The sequence below is a fragment of the Labrus bergylta genome, chromosome 12, assembly GCF_963930695.1.
Source record: "Labrus bergylta chromosome 12, fLabBer1.1, whole genome shotgun sequence".
NCBI lineage: Eukaryota > Metazoa > Chordata > Actinopteri > Labriformes > Labridae > Labrus > Labrus bergylta.
The window spans coordinates 20,306,445-20,328,851 of NC_089206.1; the positions used below are offsets into that span (position 1 = coordinate 20,306,445).

The 22,407-nt window shown below is 41.3% G+C and overlaps 2 protein-coding genes across 3 annotated transcripts in view; both read left to right on the forward strand.

Annotated features, from left to right (window-relative positions):
- Positions 1-22,407, forward strand: part of LOC109978220 (tumor necrosis factor receptor superfamily member 14) — a 164,018-nt gene that overhangs the window by 25,744 nt on the left and 115,867 nt on the right. For both annotated transcript variants that reach the window (XR_010667505.1, XR_010667504.1), the window contains exon 6: positions 4,370-4,457. The gene's annotated coding sequence lies outside the window, so the exon portion shown is untranslated. The remainder of the gene's footprint in view (positions 1-4,369; positions 4,458-22,407) is intronic.
- LOC110004385 (tumor necrosis factor receptor superfamily member 5-like) overlaps positions 1,533-22,407 on the forward strand; it is a 92,757-nt gene continuing 71,882 nt past the window's right edge. Inside the window, exons 1-3 of the mRNA XM_065960974.1 lie at positions 1,533-1,653; positions 1,809-1,966; positions 2,211-2,304. Coding sequence (XP_065817046.1) covers positions 1,937-1,966; positions 2,211-2,304 — 124 coding nt within the window. The 5' untranslated portion in view covers positions 1,533-1,653; positions 1,809-1,936. The remainder of the gene's footprint in view (positions 1,654-1,808; positions 1,967-2,210; positions 2,305-22,407) is intronic.

Sequence of the window (22,407 nt, forward strand, 5' to 3'; positions counted from 1 at the left end):
TAGATTTAATTGTTTGTTTATTTACTTATAACAATTAGGGGCCGGTGTGTAGGAACCATTTTGTGTTTATCGTTGGCATGTTTTATAATTAGATTTATCTGAATATATTATTTTCCAATAGGGACACTGAATGCACAGGGGCGTGTATATATAGTAGCACCGGTGACAGGAAAGGGAGGGCACAGGTACGGGGAGCACAGACAGTTCTCACCAGACCGGCATTCATGTTTCAGACCAGCACTCAGACAAACTACAATTCATTAATTCTACTGGCTACGCTTCACTGGAAATGGTATGTTTTTTGGTTCTCATATCTCCATCAAGTCACTTCAATAAACCTTCAACTCAACTTTAATAACGGCTGGAAAATCATTGTTTGCATCTGCGTAAGACTTCACCCCTACCTGTGTGTTAATGGCAAGAATTGGAGCAAAGGAAAAAATTGGGAAATTGCCATTACACAGGTCTTTGTTTGAGGAGGATTTATGAATGTGAAGAGCAGTACAATCCAGCAGATGGCAGTAACCAAAACTTCATGGATGCCAGCAGCCACTAAAACTCAAAGAAGCACCTGTGCGCCACCTGGAGCTCCACCTGGAGCTCCACCCTCTTCCCATTCATTTCCTCGGAAGAGCCGGAGAGTCGTTCCTCTTCTTTCAGGTAACGTCGTCATTAAGATATTTGTCCGTGTTTTTCTCACCACCTTTTGTAAAAGAAACAGACTTAACAACATTGGTGAAGCAGTGTGAAAGTCCGTCTTTGTTGTTTTAAAGTTAAAACTCTTCGTCTGCGTGATGACATGTTTAAAAAGTTATCGCTAACCTAAATAAGCACAACACTTGTTTGACCGTTTTTATAGCCAGGCTTCTGAAATATCCTCAAACATCAGTCACGGAGAATACAAAACAAGAAGACTCGAATGAATGAGGTTTTATGGAGGAAATGTTTCAGAGATTAGGCTTCTAAAACATTAAGATTTCATGGAGAGAAGTCAGCTGGGTGTTGTGCTGCATTCAGGTGCTGCTCGGGTCGTCCAAGTTTCTGAGTCGTTCTTCCGACTTTAGTGTTTTAACGTGATTTCAGTCACCAAAATACAGAATACACAAGATCAGTGAAATGTAACTGTTACAAGTTATGTTTGAGCAACAAATTTGATGTCCAAGTAAGTGAATTCTCTGTGAAAATGTTCTAGTTTAGCAGTTTCAGTGGCTTTTGTGAACAATGATTGATGATTCTTTTTGGGTCTTACAACAAAAGGGTTAAATATGTTTCATTCCACTGCTAATTTTACCAACTAAATGTGCACAATGTTTGAACTAATATAAAATAACTTTTTGAACTTTATATTCAGGCTATATCAATTGTCTTGTTTATATTCTATTCTAATTGAGCTTTAATATGTCATTTGTTTAATACTTAGCCTATTTGCTATTTGTTGTTCTCTATGTACAGCTCTTGTGGTTCTTGTGAACTGCATCAAGAAAATAAAGCTTCAAAAAGCGTCACTTTAGAAAGAGCCATTCATTCCTCCATCCGGGTCTGCTACACTAACTTTTCTCCTTCTCCTGATGAACGTCTCCACAGGTCAAACTCTCTCATGTGGTCCATATCAATATCAGATAAATGATAGATGCTGTCCTATGTGTTCACCTGGTAAGATCCAGTTCATAAAGAACTTTATTTCATTTCCATTGATGTCTGAGACATTTTACACCTGGTAACAATCTGTATCTGTCCTGATGATGATGATGATAATGATGATAATGAAGATGATGATGATGATGATGGTGATCTCTCTCTGACTGCAGGAAGCTGAAAACACTTTTCTCTGGGAGTGTGTTACCTGTCCTGGTTTGGAGTTACATTTCTCTTGGTCCTAAATCTGCGTTGGTTCAAACAGACGAGGAATCTGTGCTGGTCTTCTGTTACAGAGAGAATGAGACCTGGATCAGCTGCAGTGTTTCTGGTAAATGATCTTATTGAATTATCTGAGCACTGATTGAGGTTTTATATTTCTCCTCTTCAACATTTCTATCTGTGTAAATATTTGTTCTGAATGATTCTTCTTCACACAAACAGACAAACTTCAGATGTGAAGATTTGAACTCTTTCCCTCTTCTCTCTTCATGGACTGGATGATGATTTTAGATTTCTCTCTGTATTCATGTACACTTTGTCTTCAGTGAGAACATTTCTCTTTCTCTTCACAGATTCTCCTGATGAACGTCTCCACAGGTCAAACTCTGACATGTGGTCCATACAGTTATGAGACACCTGGTGGATGCTGTCCTGTGTGTCCAGCTGGTAAGATCCTCACGAATGTTAAAGAACCTTTAATTAAAGTTTATCAGGTTAGTTTCAATGTCCCTATTTTAAATAAAGAAACAGACACTAACTAAAAACATGCAAAAGCTGTTTAATATTTGTATTATTTTCAACATATACATTTAAAGATGATTTACCTTTAAACATATTCTTCTTCATTTTCCTTTGGTAACTTTATTGGCAAGTTTAAGATTTCACAGGAACAATGCATTTACACTTGAAAGCGCAACAACATTGAGTTCTGTCGGGTGGGGCCCCTTAAGGAGGTTTACTACTGTCATTGCAAAATTTTCACATTTTAAACCTCTGCTGTGTTTTAAAGTTTTTCAGACCTCCAGGGCCCCCTGCTGGTCGTCTGGGGCAACAACAGAGTACTACCTTGTCTCTCACTCACTCTCTCTCTCTCCCTCTCCCTCTCCCTCTCTCCCTCACTCTCTCTCTCCCTCTCCCTCTCCCTCTCTCTCTCTCTCTCTCTCCCTCTCTCCCTCTCTCCCTCTCACTCTCACTCTCTCTCTCTCTCGTTCTCTCTCGCTCTCCCTCTCACTCTCTCCCTCTCGTTCTCTCTCGCTCTCCCTCTCACTCCCTCTCTCTCACTCTCTCTCTCCCTCTCTCTCTCTCTCTCTCTCTCTCTCTCTACTCTGACATAAGTTACTGAAGGAGAAGTTTCATGCTGTTATAGTGTCCATGTGGAAAAAAAGACAACTCTGTCTCTTTAAAAGAAAAAATAATAAAAAATGTCTTCTTGTTGTTTCAAACAGGAGGTTGGGTTTATGCAGACTGCACAGACTCTGAAAGTACTCACTGTCTGCCCTGCACTGATGGAACCTTTATGAACCATCGGACTTCCCGTACACGGTGCTACGACTGTAAAAGCTGTGATGAAGGTAGATCTCTGACATTATTATCAAACTAAATAAAGATCAGAACATGTTACTAAACAGTCATCACTGTAAAACCAGCTTTCTAACCTTCAGTTAGTTTGAGCCTCAAACACAGAGATGATCATCTGAGTACTTGTTATTTCCTTACACCAAACTGTTCTTTAGTAGAGCAGAAGTACAGTAGTTCATAAATAACCTCTGTGTTTGTGTCGACAGGTTCTGGTCTGAAGATGAAGACGTCGTGTACGATAGCATCAGACACAGTTTGTGAACCTCTGGAAGGATTTTACTGCTCAGACTCTAGAAAGGACGACTGTGTGGAAGCAAAGAAACACAGACGCTGTGAACCAGGAGAATACATCACAGAACACGGTTAGTTAAACACATTTCACTTTTATTGGAAGTCTGTTCTGTCATAATCAGGATTATTTACGGACCACTGACAAAGAAATAATTTCTTCTGTCTTATGAGTCACCATCTGAAGATTTTCTGAACTCTCTGGATCGTAATATTCCAACAAAAACGGTCCTGCTGCATCAGAACGAGTCCCAACCATCCAAATCTAGAGAAAGATTGAATCCAAACACATCACATAAATAAAGATCTACAGATTGATTCAAATTGTCCACTGCTGTTCCAGATTTCCTGCTGTATTTTCTGTGATGATTCAGTTTTGTGAATGATTTTTTAAAATTAGGATACTCAAAACTCTAACCTTTCGATTGGCACCCCATTTGGCAAATTAGGACCTTCCATTCAGTTCCCAGTCTATTACAGCAATGAGATGAAAGGAGGTGCGTGCCCTGTATTCTGATGAATCTATACCCGACCAATTGCACGCCACTATGCTGACGACTGACGTTTCTTGTAGCCAATGACATTCTGAACACGAGGCTTTTTGAATTTGAATTTGAATTGATTTATTTAATAGGGACGATTAAATTTAACGTAGTTTGAAACTGATGTGCTTCATAAAGTGTATATAGCTATTGCTAATTTACAACTCGTGTCTCTAGTTGGGCCTCTGGTTAGCTGAAATGTGTTTGACCAACTGATAAGATAATTACATGACATCATTTTGTATATATGGTGATAGAGGGACTGTGTTCATGTCTAAAACAACCTCCGTGTATTAGTCTCATGTGTTCTGTATTTCCTGCAGGAACTTCCTCCACAGACACTGTGTGCTCCACCTGCTCTGATGGAACATTTTCAGACGGGACGTTTACATCTTGTCAGAAACACAAACAGTGAGTGAAGCTTCACATCACACATGGACTCTCCAGATGTTCCTGTAATAACTGTCCCTCTATCATTACAGATGTGAATCAGAGGGTCTGCTGCTGCTGAGAGCAGGAACTGAGACAGAGGACGCTCAGTGTGGAGATATACCATCAGACTGGACTGGACTGATAGTCGGTGTTGTTGTTGTGATGTTTTTAGTCTTTGTACTCGGAGTGTGTTATTTCAAACGGAGGAAGATTAAACATCTAATCTCACGTAAGGTTTCCACTGTGACAATGAAACATGATCATGTTTATTTTATAGATATTATGGTCTGTTTCTTCATTTATTTGATTTTTATTTCTAATGTTTTATTCCAGGAAACAGAAGACATTCAGGACCCTCCGACCAGGTATGTTTTAAACTATATTTACTCTCAATCTGTTTTATGTTCAATGATTTAATAAAGTCTCTCTTATTAATGTTTCCCGTACAGGAAGATGTGATGCTTAGAGAACAAACCCTGAAGAGTCTGATGTAAGATGACTCCTAAGGTTCGAAGGTGAGCCAGCAGAGCTTTGATCAAATGTTCTCTGACTGACTGAGATCAACTCTGTCCTGTTTTTACAGATTTACTAAATGTTTGAGTTAAACTAAATCTCTTTTCTCGTCAGGGTGAGACGGTTCAAATTGAACTCCTGCAGAGTGAATCATCTCCAGGATCCTGTTCTGGTCCACCTGCTGGATCCTGACACACAGTGTTGATGTCTGTTTATATGTATATATGTGGTTATATGTATATCTGTTGTTTTATCTGTTCCAGTTTTGTTTTTAAGACGATGATTGAACACAAACACTTTCATCAGCGCTCCATCGGCTCTCTCACCATCAAGTTTAAATCTTTCAGAAATTAAAGATTGTCCCTTTTATTTCTTGGGCCGGCTGTGGATCAGTGATGGTCGGTCGTCTCCCAAGTGAAAGGTTGGGGGTTCAATCCCCAGCTCCTGCAGCAACATGTTGATGTTTCTTTGGACAAAACACTTAACCCCAAATAACTCCCTCTGCTGCATCATCAGGGTGTGAATGTGTATAGATGAGTGTGAGCTGAGATGAGATCAGATGTTGTTATTATGATTTTTATATTTTTTTATCGTTCCTTGTACAGTTGTTCACTTTATACATCCAGTCATGTAAAAAAAAGCTTTAATTGTACTGAATGTTAAAATAATTAATGTGATGTCTTTCTGTTAAACTCTTTATTTCTGATTGAACTAAATGTATGACACGAGATGTCAGAGCGCTGTGTGAGGTTACATGTCCGGTAGACTCTTTATGTTTTTGATTCTGTTTTCAGAAAATAAATCAAGTTCATGTTTTAAAATAATATATCAGTCTCATGAAGAGAGGCTTCAGTCTTTGTTGAATCCTGATACTGATTTAAAATGACCAAAAGAAAAATCCTCAAAGCAGCGAATAGAAATGTCTGCAGGTCAGCTAGAAATACCAAAGAAGAAGTGAGAATTAAATATATTTAAATTAATAACTGCAGGGACTTCAAGTTTAAATGTTGACTCTTTATGTTCTTGTTACTATTGTAAAAAGGATGAATAAAAAGATTTGACTAAATCAAAGTGTTTGATTCTTGAACAATAACATCAAACTATTGAATATCTGTGCTCTGCTGACCTCTGGTGGTCAAAAACAGAACTGTTTGAGTGTCTGTTATTTTAACTTCAACACTTTGAGCTAACAGTTCAAATATTTGTATGTTAAAGGACAGTAAGAACTCTGAGGTCAAAGGTCAAAAGCTCAGTTCTGTTTCTGAAGTGAAGCTCTGTGTTTCATACTGAATATATCACCTGGAGGAAGAACTCTGAATACTTTTTTTATTTCACTTGAGCTGATCCATGTTTTACTCTCTGCTCGAGTCATTTCATATTTATCTGATTTTATTCCTTTTTAATTAATCATTGATAATCAATTAGTGAAATTGTACAATAACACTTTAGAGATTAAATATATAAAACAGTAAGACTTAAATTCAATTGAGCAACACAGATTAATAAGGGTTATAGAGGGAGAAAATATAAAAAAATAAGTAGAGAGTATTGTTCACTGTGGATCAGGAGCGCCCTCTACTGGACAACCTTCATGATGACAACATATCTAAATGATCCTAATGGTGGTTTCTCCATTAAATATTTTGTAAAAAAGTTTTGTTTTTATATCAGCGCATATATAAAAAAAAATCACCAAGGGTACATTTTCTTACTTATCGAGGTCGGGTCGCTGTGGCAACAAGTGAAGTACGTCTACCCAGACTTCCTCCCCGTCAACATTTTCCAGTTCTTCCTGGAGGATTCTGAGGCGTTCCCAGGACTGAAAGGATATCCCTCCATTGAACTCTGGGTCTACCCCAGGGGGTTCTCCCGGTCGGGCATGCCCGAAAAACCTCCAAAGGGAGTCGTCCAGGAGACCCAATCAGACGCCCGAAACACCTCAACTGTCTCCTTTAGATGTGAAGGAGTAGCGGCCACTTTTTCAGTCACTACCCATAATGCATCTTTTTACAGTCTATGGCGTGACCACAGAGGGTTGGAATGAAGATCGGTAATGAAGATCTGCCACCCCACAGGCATTGTCCCAGAACTCAACGTGGCATTGAAGAGACGTATCAGCCAAGACAGCCCAACAATGTCCAGAACCTTTAGCATCTCAGGGCGACTCTCATCCACACCTGGCGCCACTGAGGAGCTTTCTCAGTGACCTCTGCTAAGGTTAGGGGGTAAGGTAAGGTTCACCCCAGATCTTCAGACTCTGCCTCCACTTCAGAGGATGTGTTGGTTGGGTTCAGGAGTTCCTCAAAGTATTCCTTCCACCACCCCACGATGTCCCAAGTTCGGGTCAGCAGTTCTCCATCCCTGCTGATAACAGCCCGGGGAAAGCCCTGCTTTCCCTTCCTGAGCCGGAGAACGGTTTGCCAGAACTTCCTTGAGGTGATCCGAAAGTCCTTCTCTGTAGCCTCCCCGCAATCCTCCCACACCTGAGGAAGACCCCGGAGAAACAAGAAGAAACAAATTGAGACTCTCAGACAGTTCTGTCTTTGACCACTAGAGGTCAGCAGCAGTACACAGCCATAAAACTGACATTTAAGAATCTGACACTTGGATTTAAAAGTTCATGAAAAGCATGTGATTAAGGTTAGATAGATAGATAGATAAATAGATACTTTATTGATCCCGAGGGAAATTCAAAGCATCCAGTAGCAGGTTACAAGACGTACATGACATGAAACATTTGTTACAAATTAAGCCGCAAAAAAATGCCGCAAATTTGCCGTAATTTAAAGCAAGAACCTTTAAACAGTTGAGGGAAAAATCTGTAATTAGACCTGAATATAAAAAAAATAAAAAAGTGTTGACCTTCTGAAGTTGTGTTGTTTATATTTGTACAGCAATGTTTAAAAAAGCAGATAGTGCAGAGTGATCAAAAACAGACATTAAATTAAATAACAGGCAGTGCAAACATTAAATTAAAGGTGCTATTTAAGTAATTGAGGTGATCATTAAAGTGTCCAACTAGAGGCTGACTCTCTTGGGACAGCTGTGCAGATGGGAAATGAAAAAGGAAGATTTAGTCCAAGTGTGTGTTTTCCCCCTGCCATAACCGTGAGGTGTTGTACAGACGTATGGCCAGGGGGACAAAAGAGTTCTCGAGTCTGTCTGTGGAACAGGATTGTGACAGCAGTCTGCCACTGAACACACTCCTCTGCCTGCTGAAGGTGCTGTGCAGAGGGTGGTGGGTGTTGTCCATGACGGAGAGCATTCTGTTCAGGGTCCTTTTCTCTGCCACTGTCACTAGAGAGTCCAGCTCTGTGCCCACCACAGAGCCAGCCTTCCTCACCAGTCTGTCCAGCCGTTCTGCATCCCTCTTCTTGCTGCTTCCTCCCCAGCACACCACAGTATAGAAGAGGACACTGGCCACCACGGACTGGTAAAACATCTGCAGCAGCTTTTTACAGATGTTGAAGGACCCCAGCCTTCTCAGGAAGTACAGACGGCTCTGTCCCTTCCTGCAGATAGTGTCATGTGTCATGTTTGATGACCAGTCCAGCCTGTCGTTCAACTGCAGCCCCAGGTACCCGTAGGTCTTGACCACCTCCACGTCGACCCCCCCGATGGAAACAGGTTGGGGAAGTGGCTTGTTCCTTCGGAAGTCCACCACCATCTCCTTGGTCTTGGAGGTGTTCAGCTGCAGATGGTTTGAACTGCACCACGTCCCCTACCAGACTCCTCCTCCTGTCCATCCCTGACACAACCAACTATCACAGTGTCATCCGAGTATTTCTGCATGTGGCAGAGCTCAGAGTTATACTGGAAGTCAGAGGTATACAGGGTGAACAAGACAGGAGAGAGCACGGCCCCCTGTGGTGCTCCGATGCTGCTGACCACAGAGTCAGATGTGCAGTCCTTCAGTCTGACGTACTGTAGTCTCTCTGTGAGGTAGTCCGTGATCCGTCTCACCAGGTGCGAGTCCACCCTCATCTCGGTCAGCTTGTCTCTCAGTAGGAGGGGGTGGATGGTATTAAAGGCGCTAGAGAAATCAAAGAACATGATTCTCATCACGTCGCTCCCTTTGTCCAGATGAGAGTAAGCCCTGTGTAGTAGATAGAGGATGGCATCGTCCACGCCTACCTTCGCCTGGTAAGCAAACTGCAGTGGATCCTGGGCATGGTGGATCTGGGGTTAAAGGGTTACTGGGACTAGAAAAGTCCACCAAAGGACTAAAATACAGTTCAGTTCAGATTAAATACCAAATTTCCGTCTACTTATTACCATAGTGCAATACTAACTTTTGAAAAGGCTTCCACCTGAATTGTTTGTTTTGATGTACACTGAGCAACAAGTCATGATGGACAAAGTGTGAGGTGTTGTCTTCATGTCTGTTTGCCTTTTTGTTTGTTTGTCCCCTTCAATGATATTCATTAATCTTCCTGTTTTATTATTATCTTTAATTCATTTGTTGTTTGGACCACAAAATATCATTTCCCAGCGTTTACTTTATAAAGTGATGATAAAAAACAGAAACAATGCAAAAGATAGAGAGCAGACATCAGAACCATGGACAGAGTCAGAACAGACATAAAATGTGAGACACAAATACATATTAGAAATAATCTGAAGAAATGTATTAAAACAGAGATGATTCTTTTTTCAAATGAATTGTAATTTTTTATTGTGATTATTTTTCAAATGATTTGTTTCTGTGGGAGGAAACCGAAGTGCTCGGAGTAAACCCACACCACCCAGGACTCCATGTGGGCTCACATGTCGTCTATGCTTTCTATTATAACAGAATGAGATCTTTCTATTTTGTTCCGGAGGAAGTGAAAACTATATAGTTCTACTTTTCATATAGAGAATTATGTCATCTTACTGAAATTATTTGGGTTTATTACACTCTAAGATTTCATAATGTTTGTATTTTTAATGAAATTTTGTGTATCAAAATAAATATCTTTTTTTAAATTTACTCTCAGCTCCATCCAACCGTCTGCAGAGACTGGCTGCAGGACTCTTTCTTTACACTTTGGAGGATACGACAGCTTTGATGTGGCTGGAGGAACTTTCTGAGTCATGTGTTTCATAAATAAACATGTTATAATGTAGACAAGTATAAATTAGTCCCACCTGTGTATATTTGAGAACATTGCCTTTTACACGCTGAAGAAGAGCATCTGCTCGAAACGTCCTTGTGTCAATTAAAATAAAAATGTAGTTTGACGTTGAAAAGGAGTTGAGCATGTTTTCTCCATGATTTCTCAGACTGCAGACAGATACTATTGGATGGTTCTACTTTTAATGCTTTATTTTGAAGGGCTGAAAAACGAAAGTTAAATTTTCAGCGACGCCATTTGGAGCATTAAGGTATGTGTGTCCGTGATTTATTAAGTTAAAGACTAAACAACATTGGAGAACAGTGTAAAAGTGAATCTTTGTTGTTTTAAAGTTAAAACTCTTCTGGTGTGAAATGTTATAAATCCTCTAATGATCACTAAATGAACACAGAGGATCCTGAGACACTCAGACTGTCTGACACTTTAGACTTTATGGAAATACATGAAAATAACCTCAAACTTCAGGGCAGACATAAGGACTACAACAAGAAGACTCATAGGGAGAAAATATTGAAGTTATTTCTAAACATGAAGTCTTCGTGACTTCCTGACTGTTGTTGACGAGTCTTGTAATCTTCCAGGAAATGGCTCCTCAACAAACATTTCTCTGGTCTCTGTGCACTTCATTATAGTTTGATGATAGATTGGTAAATGACACATTCAAATATAAAGTTTGGACAATGTTGATTGAAACTTTCAGTGCTGGAATGTTTCAAAATGCACTGTGGATTTTTGATAGAGAAATGTGAAAGTTGGAGAAATGTACACATTCAGTGGTATATGTTCATAACTCTATACATAACAAACTGTCCTCAGAGGAAATTTGGTCCCTGTAAAACTGTTGGAAGATAAAATGCTGTGCGAGAAGTTGTGGTGGAGGGCCCGCAACAGTGAAACACTCTCTGGTAACTTTTTAGCTCCAACAGTCTTCCAGGGACCCATTTTTACATTTGAATAAAGTTTATGTATTCAGTTCAGAAAATATTACAAAGAATTGTTTCACCACTCCAACTTTCAAATTTCACTACCAAATCTACATTAACTAATTAACAGAAAATAAATTCCATACATCAAATAAAGAAAACAAAAATCAGGTGAACATAGAAATAGCTCAGGCAAGGCAAGAGACATTAAAAGAGCAAGACTTTAGATATATCCAAATCAAGTTTTTGGCCTTTCTATTCTATTTTCCATATATTTTAATGATTTAAAGTAATTGACTAAATAACAATAAGACATAAAAAGAGGGGTTGATGTTTTTTTCATTTACAAGTATAAATTTACCCAAAATTATAACAAGGTTAACAATGTCTGAATATAATAGAGGATATCTTTATCAGAAAATGTAGGAATGTTATCAATCTTTAAAGACAACCAGCTGTGGATATCAGCCCAACATGTTTTACTGTATGAGCAGTCAACAAATAAATGTTCCAAGGTTCCTACCTCTGAGGAGCAAAAAGCACAGGCATCTACTTCAAAATGGAGCCTTTTGTGTAAAAAATCACAAACTGGGTCGATTGCACATGCAACTTTAAAATGTGTTTCTTTGAGCGTAGGAGTAACTGGACATGACAGATAAAAAGAAAAACACAATTTTCTCAAGGTGTCGTCAAAGTTACCAGAGCTAGTATTGAAGTCTCTTGTTTTTGTGTTTAAAGACTGTTTCAGCGTCTATCAAACAGATCAACTTCACCAACTTTTAAACAAGAAAGGTACACACAGAGAATATGACATGTTACTTTAGATCATTTGTTGTAAATTCTTCAAAGGTAAATAGGTATCCCTCTGTATTCAGTGAATGCCAATTTTTCTAACATCATATTTAAATCATTCCCATTTATTCAATGGGGATAAATAACTTTGTAGTTCGACCTTTTTGATTAAGGAGAGGGTCTTTTTGCAAAATGAGTTGCTTTTTAATACACTATTGTTACACTTCCAGATTAAAGGCCCTGATTTTAGTATGTTGTTATTGTATTCACTACATAGAGTCATTACACAGTGATCAGTAAGAGAAGGACAGATATCACAGTCTGAGGACATATCGACTAGATTGCTCGTTATTAGCTGAGTTCGTCTGCTATTATTACTCCAAGTGTATTGTCTCTATCTGGGTTATTATAATTATATTATATCGTGTCTTGACTCCAGCATCCTGATAATATCGTATTCATGGTTTGGACTTCACACTGTTTTTACTCTGTGAAATATTAAACAGATTTATCATCATCAGGTAGTATTCATGTACACTTTGTCTTCAGTGAGAACATTTCTCTTTCTCTTCACAGATTCTCCTGCTGAACGTCTCCACAGGTCAAACTCTGACATGTGGTCCATACGAGTATGAGACACCTGGTGGATGCTGTCCTGTGTGTCCACCTGGTAAGATCCAGTTCATAATTAACTTTATTTCATTTCCATTCATGTCTGAGACTTTTTACACCTGGTAACAATCTGCATCTGTCCTGATGATGAAGATGATGAAGATGAAGATGATGATGGTGATCTCTCTGACTGCAGGAAGCTGAAAACACTTTTCTCTGGGAGTGTGTTACCTGTCCTGGTTTGGAGTTACATTTCTCTTGGTCCTAAATCTGCGTTGGTTCAAACAGACGAGGAATCTGTGCTGGTCTTCTGTTACAGAGAGAATGAGACCTGGATCAGCTGCAGTGTTTCTGGTAAATGATCTTATTGAATTATCTGAGCACTGATTGAGGTTTTATATTTCTCCTCTTCAACATTTCTATCTGTGTAAATATTTGTTCTGAATGATTCTTCTTCACACAAACAGACAAACTTCAGATGTGAAGATTTGAACTCTTTCCCTCTTCTCTCTTCATGGACTGGATGATGACTTTAGATTTCTCTCTGTATTCATGTACACTTTGTCTTCAGTGAGAACATTTCTCTTTCTCTTCACAGATTCTCCTGATGAACGTCTCTACAGGTCAAACTCAGACATGTGGTCCATACAGTTATGAGACACCTGGTGGATGCTGTCATGTGTGTCAACCTGGTAAGATCCTCATGAATGTTAAAGAATCTTTAATTAAAGTTTATCAGGTTAGATTAACATTCTAATCTTATGTCACTGTTTCTGAGTAGTTTGCCTTTTTTGCATATTAATAAGGCACTTGCACACAAAGACTAAAACAGGGACTCCAGCACCTGCCTTTTGCTGTCTACAGAGAAAGTGACACCCTGCACTGGTCACCAGCCATTCACAGGGCTGACATATAGAGTCAGACAACCAGCCACACTCACATTCACACCTACGGACAATTTAGAGTCAGCAGTTAACCTAACCAGCATGTCTTTGGACTGTGGGAGGAAGACGGAGTACCCGGAGAGAACCCACACATGCACGAGGAGAACATGCAAACCGTAGCAGCAGCGGTCCCACCAGTGGTTACGAGCCGACGGCATAAAACCCAGCAGATGGACAACAAAGAACCTAGTCTCGCAGCCACCTTAGAGGCGATGGTACCACCCGGGCCAATGGCATTCTGCACAGCACATTGACTACTGCATGAGCAGTTGGTCACTTACAGGATCAACAACAATGAAACATGTTGAGTCTCTGTATGGAAAAGCTCTGAAAATAATAGACAAGAAACCTTTTCGTATCACAAAGCATGATAGCTTGTACAACATCAGGAAGATCAGACCTTACCTGTCAGAACACGCTACACAGCTCCTGGTACAGGCTCTTGTGATATCACCCATCGACTATTGTAACTCTCTACTGGCAGGTCTTCCTACATGCACTATCAAACCTCTGCAGATGATACAAAATGCAGCAGCACGACTGGTCTTCAACCTTCCTAAAAGAGCACATGTCACTCCGCTGTTCATCTCCTTACACTGGCTCCCAGTTACTGCTCGCATCAAATTTAAAACTCTGCTGCTCGCTTACAAAACAGACACAAAAACGTCTCCTCCTTACTTGAACTCTCTCATCCAGGTCTACACTCCCTCCCGCCCACTACGCTCAGCCAATGAAACGTGTCTGATCCAACCTTCACAACAGGGTCCTAAGTCTCTGACTAGACTCTTCTCCTCTGTCGCCCTCCGGTGGTGGAGTGAACATCCAAACTCCATTCGATCTGCAGAGTCCCTCTGCACCTTTAAGAAAAAGCTAAAGACCCAGCTCTTTCATGAATACTTACTAACTTAATGATGATGGTCTCCATATCATTGATGATGATGATGGTTTTTGTTTGATAACGACGACTTATAAGATGGTTTCTATACTGATTAGAGCTCTCAAGAACTGCCGTCAATGTTGTGCTTTGCCTCTGGTCACTTCCTGTCAGCTCCTCTGGTCACTTCCTGTCAGCGCCTCTGGTCACTTCCTGTCAGCACCTCTGGTCACTTCCTGTCAGCACCTGTGTGTCCAATCGGACTCAAAGCTGATCGTTTGCTCTTACTGACATTGTTCCCTTTTTTCTAAATCCTTGCTTGTGTTGTACTTACTCTCTGATGTACATCGCTTTGGATAAAAGCGTCTGATAAGTGAATTGTAGAATTGTAGCTCGTATTTTAGAAGGATGTTACTCCTCCGAAAATACAGGCTAGTAAGCTTTGACAACTTCCAAACATTTTAAATTGCCTGTTTGATGTATAAAGTCCTACATGGGCAGGCTCAACCTCCACTAAATGATTACATCAAACAGAAAGCTATTAATGACTCCTCAACTAGAGCCACCAGAGCCACTGTGAGATTCCCCTCAGACGATCAAAACGTTTTATCGTTCAAAGGGAGCACATTAAAGAACATCATCACCTTTATGTTCATTAATGTGCACTGTCCCTATTTTAAACAAACTGACACTAACTAAAAACATGCAAAAGCCGTTTTATTTGTATTATTTTCAACATATACATTTAAAGATGATTTACCTTTACAGTTACCTTTAAACATATTCATTATATATTATCGTCCTCTGTTCCACTTACCGTCTTCTTGTTCCTCCTTTTCTCACCCAGACAGATTATTCTTCTTCATTTTCCTTTGGTGACTTTATTGGCAAGTTTAAGATTTCACTGGAACAATGCATTTACACTTGAAAGCGCTGTCGGGTGGGGCCCCCTGAGGGAGGTTTCCTACTGTCGTTGCAAAATTTGCATATTTTGGACTCAGCTGTGTTTTAAAGTTTTTCAGACCTACTGGGCTGTCAGTTGACAAGCAGTCTCTCTCTCTCTCTCTCGCTCTCTCTCTCTCTCTCTCTCTCTCTCTCTCTCTCTCTCGTGCTTCATTGTGAGTGTCAAACTGTTGAATATTTGTGTGTTATTTTTCTTTCTTTGGTTAACATAGTTAGTGTTTAGTAGTTTGTTGTTGTTTAGTTGTTTGTCTACCAGCTCGGCTGGGCAGCATGCCCGTCGTAGACATGGAGCTGGACTTTGAGAAGCTGACAGCTGTCAGCTGCTCGGTGGAGGAGGCTAGTTTAGCGGTTGGAGAGGTGGTGGGTTCCGGCAGCGTGAGGTCTGCCTCCCGCATGAACGGGGCCATTGTTATTTTTTTAGATAGCACGGCTAAAGTGAACGATGTGGTCGAACAAGGTGTAATAATTAAAGACACTTTCACCTCTGTTCTCCCCCTGATCAACCCGGCTAAAAGAGTCACCATCTCTAACGCCCCCCCGTTCATTAAAAATGAAATGTTAGTTAAAGAGCTGTGCAGGTATGGGCAGGTAGTGTCCCAGGTTAAGATGGTGTCTCTGGGATGCAAGTCCCCCCTGCTCAAACACGTTGTTTGTCACAGAAGACAAGTTTTCATGGTCATGAAAAACAATTCAGATGATCTTAATTTGTCTTTTAATTTCAAAGTCGATGGTTTTAATTACATGGTGTTCGCAACATCAGCGACCATGAAGTGCTTTGGGTGTGGTGCAGAGGGACATTTAATCCGCTCATGCCCGGAAAAAAATGTTCATGTGCGGGGAAATGCTCAGGCAGCACCGGCTGCTGAGGTCACGGCGGCTGCTGCGACCCCCTGGCCGTCTGCTGTGACCCCCGGGCCGTTTGCTGTGACCCCCGGGCTGTCTGCTGTCTGCTGTCTGCTGTCTGCTTTGACCCCCGAGCCGGCTGCGGCTGCAGACGTGGTACCGGTCGATGCTGCCGCCGCGGAGCTCAGCGGAGCTGTCGCGGTGCTCGGCGGAGCTGAGGCCGCTGTAGCGGGTCCTAGCGGAGTTCTTTCAGACAGAGCTGCTGCTGGGCCTCAGAAAAGTAAAGTGTCTGATGTAGAAGAGCTGTCAGTTGTCAGTGATGAGGGCCAGGTAAAGAACAGTAAACAGGGAGACAAAGAAAAGGAGATAACTGAATGTGATTCAAGTGAGAAAGAAAAAAGTTTGATCAGTGAAAGTCAGGAGGTAAGTCAGGAAAGTAATAATAGTGTGTGTGTTGATTATGTTGAAGATGAGGATATGTCTGATGAAGAGTCATTAAAGATTTCTCAGAAAAGGAAGAGTGAAAGCTTTCAGGACAGTACTAAAGCAGTTGAAGAAGGACAGAAAGACAGGAGCAGGAAGAGCAGAGAGTGACAGTGAGCTCATGTCCACACAAGAAGAAGGTCCAGTCACTTACACCTCAGCTCACATTAAAAAGTTTCTACAGGACACCAAGGGCCTCAGGCTGCTCAATTTAGAGGATTTCTTTCCAGACCTGAAGTGTTTTTTAAGTTCAGCTCGGCCTTTAACTAGGAGCTCCGGTGCTTTTGGGGACGACGGCCTCACCGGTCAAGAGATCTTTCGTCTCAAAAAACTGATCGGGAAAGCGAAAGCACAAATCAGCGATGATGATGTTTAGACTGTGTCTCATCTCTTTCCTCTTGTTGTGTTTTTATCTTGTTTCTTTATTAAACTCCTATCTCTCAATGTGTGAATTTAAAATCGGCACCTTAAATTTAAATGGAGCGAGAGATGATGCAAAAAGAGCTGCACTATTTCAACTAATGGAGTTCAAAAAGTTAGATATTTTAATGTTTCAGGAGTCACACAGTGACTCTGAGAACGAGTGTCAGGAAGGAGTGGCCTGGGGAGGTGATCCTCAGCCATAAGTCCACCTGTAGTGGAGGAGTTGGCTTTATTTTTTCTAGAGGCTTTCTGCCTGCTTCGTGTGAAGTAGAGGAGGTCATTGAAGGCTGTTTATTGAAAATTAGAGTGCAGTATGAAAATGTAAAAATGACTCTGATTAATGTGTATGTCCCATGTCACGCTGTGGACAGGTTGGGTGTGTTGAGTATTTTGTGTGACACTGTTAAAAAGTGCAATACAGGGGAGTATTTATTCTTGGGGGGGGATTTTAACTGTACAGCAAACCCAGGTTTAGATAGAAACCACCAAGAGCCTCACAGCGCCTCCTCACACAGACTCAGACAGTTTTTAGAAACACACGAGCTGCTGGATGTGTGGAGGAGTTTACACCACACACACAGACAGTACACATGGAGTCACTCTAAAGACAATGTTTTATCTCTGGCCAGGTTAGATCGCTTTTATTGTTTTAAACACAATATGAATGTTTTTAAAGAGTGTCTTATTGTTCCTGTAGGCTTCACTGATCACTGTCTCATTTATTGTTCTGTTTTTATTAAGAATGTCAGACTTCAAAGTGCGTATTGGCATTTTAACACCACACTGCTGCACGATAAAGCTTTTAAGTCTGCACTGGAGTACTTTTGGGTCACTCACAGACAGCTTAAGTCTGATTTTAAAACCATTCAACAGTGGTGGGACTTTGGAAAAAGTCAGATTAAACAGTTGTGTCAGCAGTACACTCGCAATGTCACCAGGGACATTAGCAGATCTTTGAGAGATCTAGAGATTGAAGTGGTAGAACTACAGGGTTTAGTTGATGCCACAGGAAATCAGGGACATTTAGCTTCCCTAAAATCTAAAAAGTCGGCTTTAGCCAACCTGCTGGGCGTTAAAGCACAGGGGGCTCTGGTCAGGTCTCGGTTCCTGGATGTCACCCAGATGGATGCTCCGTCTCAGTTCTTTTTTGGTCTGGAGAAGAAAAGTGGACAGAAGAAGATCTTTCACTCTGTACGATCAAACAGTGGACAATCGATCTCAGATTCTGCTGGGATCAGAAAACATGCAGCTGGTTTTTATAAGGATCTGTACACGAGTGAGTTTGTTGATCATCCAGAGGTGTGTGAGTCCTTCTACACTGGTCTTCCTCAAGTCAGCGCTGAAAACAACACAGAGCTTGAGGCCCAGCTGTCTCTGTCTGAACTCTACTCTGCTGCTATGAGTCTGCAGAATGAAAAAGCTCCAGGTATTGATGGCCTTCCTGTTGACTTTTATAAAGTGTTTTGGAGTGTGCTGGGAGAGGATCTCCTGGAGGTTTTAAGAGACAGTTTGGAGAGGGGTCGTCTGCCTCTGAGCTGCAGGAGAGCAGTCATCACTCTGCTGCCAAAGAAAGGCGACCTTCAGGATCTAAAAAACTGGAGACCAGTGTCATTACTTTGCACAGACTACAAAATCCTGTCTAAGGTCCTGGCATCCAGACTAAGGCAGGTGATGGGGTCGATCATCCACACAGACCAGACCTACTGTGTGCCCGGCAGGCTCATCAGTGATAACATCACTCTCATTCGGCATGTTTTGGAAGTCTCTGGTTCATTGGCTGTAGACACTGGTCTGATTTCACTAGACCAGGAAAAGGCTTTTGATCGGGTTGAACACCAGTATCTATGGTGGACTCTAACCGCCTTTGGGTTCAACCCATGTTTCTTAGCTAAGATCCAGGTTTTGTACCGTGACATTGCGAGTGTGCTAAAGATCAACGGAGGCCTGAGTGCTCCTTTTAGTGTACAGAGGGGGCTGAGGCAGGGCTGCTCATTATCTGGAATGTTATATTCCTTAGCCATCGAGCCCCTGCTTCACAGACTGAGGTCAGGTCTCTCTGGTGTTCGTTTTCCTGCCTCTGAAGTCAGTTTTAAATTGTCAGCGTATGCTGATGACGTCATTGTTTTTGTCAACCAGCAGAGAGATATCGATGTTTTAAAAGAAACTGTGATTTTGTTTGGGTCGATATCTTCTGCCAAAGTGAACTGGCTGAAAAGTGAAGCACTGATGGTGGGAGAGAAGCTGAGGGGTCGGCTCAGTCTGCCTGGAGGCCTCTTTTGGAAGTCAGGAGGTTTTAAATATTTGGGAGTGTTTTTGGGGAATGAAACTTTTTTATTTGTGGTTTTAAATACACTCGACAACACAAACACAAATGTCAGCTGATAAACTTGGTTCTTGGTCAGGCTAAGATGGCCGTGTACGTGAGTAGGAGGAGGAAGGTGGAGGAGCCAGACGATGTTGTTGATGTGAAGCTGTTGTTTGTACAAATGTTAAAATCCAGGTTGTTTGTGGACTTCAGCTTCTACAGAGCAAATCAGGACCTGGAGACTTTCCAGTCAGTGTGGACTCATGACAGTGTGCTGTGCTCTGTAGAGCACGATCAGTTAGTTCATGGACATGTGCTGATGTGACATCTGTTTATTTTGTGAATGTCATCTGTGAATTTTAGGAATGCATATTATTGTTGAACAGAAGAAGACTGATAAATAAAGGTCTGTTTAAAAATCAAATCTCTCTCTCTCTCTCTCTCTCTCTCTGCACTGACATAAGTTACTGAAGGAGAAGTTTCATGTTGTTGAAGCGTCCATATGGAAAAAAGGCAACTCTGTCTCTTCTGATTGTTCAAACAACAGAAAAGAAAAAATAATAAAAAATGTCTTGTTGTTGTTTCAAACAGGAGGTTGGGTTTATAAAGACTGCACAGACTTCAGAAATACTCTCTGTAAGCACTGCACTAATGGAACCTTTATGGACCATCTGACTTCCCGTACACAGTGCTACGACTGTAAAAGCTGTGATGAAGGTAGATCTCTGACATTATTATCAAACTAAATAAAGATCAGAACATGTTACTAAACAGTCATCACTGTAAAACCAGCTTTCTAACCTTCAGTTAGTTTGAGTTTGAGTCTCAAACACAGAGATGATCATCTGAGTACTTGTTATTTCCTTACACCAAACTGTTCTTTAGTAGAGCAGAAGTACAGTAGTTCATAAATAACCTCTGTGTTTGTGTCGTCAGGTTCTGGTCTGAAGATGAAGACGTCGTGTACGATAAAATCAGACACAGTTTGTGAACCTCTGGAAGGATTTTACTGCTCAGACTCTAGAAAGGACGACTGTGTGGAAGCAAGGAAACACAGACGCTGTGAACCAGGAGAATACATCAGAGAACACGGTGAGTTAAACACATTTCACTTTTATTGGAAGTCTGTTCTGTCATAATCAGGATTATTTACAGACCACTGACAAAGAAATCATTTCTTCTGTCTTATGAGTCACCATCTGAAGATTTTCTGAACTCTCTGGATCGTAATATTCCAACAAAAACGGTCCTGCTGCATCAGAATGAGTCCCAACCATCCAAATCTAGAGAAAGATTGAATCCAAACACATCACATAAATAAAGATCTACAGATTGATTCAAATTGTCCACCGCTGTTCCAGATTTCCTGCTGTATTTTCTGTGATGATTCATTTTTGTGAGTGATTTTTTAAAATTAGGATACTCAAAACTCTAACCTTTCGATTGGCACCCCATTTGGCAAATTAGGACCTTCCATTCAGTTCCCAGTCTATTACAGCCAATGAGATGAAAGGATTCTGTATTCTGATGAATCTATACCCGACCAATTGCACGCCACTATGCTGACGACTGACGTTTCTTGTAGCCAATGACATTCTGAACACAAGGCTTTTTAAATTTAAATTTGAATTTATTTATTTAATAGGGACGATGCAATTTAACATAGTTTGAATACAGAGCAGGAAACTGATGTGCTGCACAGAGAGCTTCTAGATGAGATGAGATGAGATTCAACTTTATTGTCATTACACATATACAAGTATAGAGTAACGAAATGAGGTTTGGCATCTCACCAGAAGTGCAAATAAGCAGAAAGTTCAAGAGTCTGTGCTATGTACAGTAATTACAAAATTTACAGATGTAGACAAAAAAAGTGAATTATTAGGTATATCTGGATGGATGGATTAATGGGATGCAATAAATATAAATAAATGCTATAAATAAGTAATGCTACAAAATAAGTGTATTTTTAGGATTATAATATACAGATTAAGGTGCAGTGAGCATGCTATACTAATAATATACAGATTAAGGTGCAGTGAGCATGCTATACTAATAATATACAGATTAAGATGCAGTGAGCATGCTATACTAGTTTACAGATAATATAAAGAATATGGACATAATATGAACATACTATAATACAATAATACAGATGGATGAGAGATGTGTGTGTGTGACCAGGAGGAGTGGTGGGGGGATGATGGGTGTGAGGTGATATGCAGGGGAAAGGGGGGGGGGGGGGTCAGCAGGGGGCGGAGAGAGAGAGGGAGAGAGAGAGAGAGAGACAGAGTTCAGAGTTCGGGGGGTAGAGTTCAGTAGAGAAACAGCTCTGGGGAAAAAGCTGTTCCTCAGTCTGCTGGTTCTGGTCCGGAGGCTTCTGAAGCGCCTGCCGGAGGGCAGGAGGGTAAACAGTCTGTGGGCAGGGTGGGAGGAGTCTTTAAGGATGCCATGAGCTCGCCGCAGACAGCGTGTTCTTTGGACATCCTCAATGGCAGGAAGTGGACACCTTGTGATGCGCTGGGCGGTTTTTACCACCCGCTGTAGCGCCTTACGGTCTGCGACAGAGCAGTTTCCGTACCAGACTGAGACACTGCTGGTCAGGATGCTCTCGATCACACAGCGGTAGAAGTTCATCAGTACAGCTGAAGACAGGTGGTGTCTCTTCAGTGTCCTCAGGAAAAAGAGGCGTTGATGAGCCTTCTTAACCAGACTGGAGGTGTTAGTGGACCAGGAGAGGTCCTCTGTGATGTGGGTCCCCAGGAACTTGAAGCTGGAGACACGTTCAACAGCCATCCCGTTGATGTGAATGGGGTTGTGCGTGCTTCCTCTTTCTCTCCTGAAGTCCACGATGATCTCCTTCGTCTTGCTGGTGTTGAGGAGCAGGTTGTTGTCAGCACACCAGGCGGCCAGATGCTGTACCTCCTCCCTGTAGGCCGTGTCATCGTTGTTGCTGATGAGGCCAATCACCGCTGTATCGTCCGCAAACTTGATGATGGTGTTGGATCCATGTACAGGTCTGCAGTCATGGGTGAAGAGGGAGTAGAGGAATGGGCTCAGCACACAGCCCTGTGGTACGCCTGTGTTGAGTGTGATGGTGGTGGAGCAGGTGTGTCCTGACCTAACATACTGGGGTC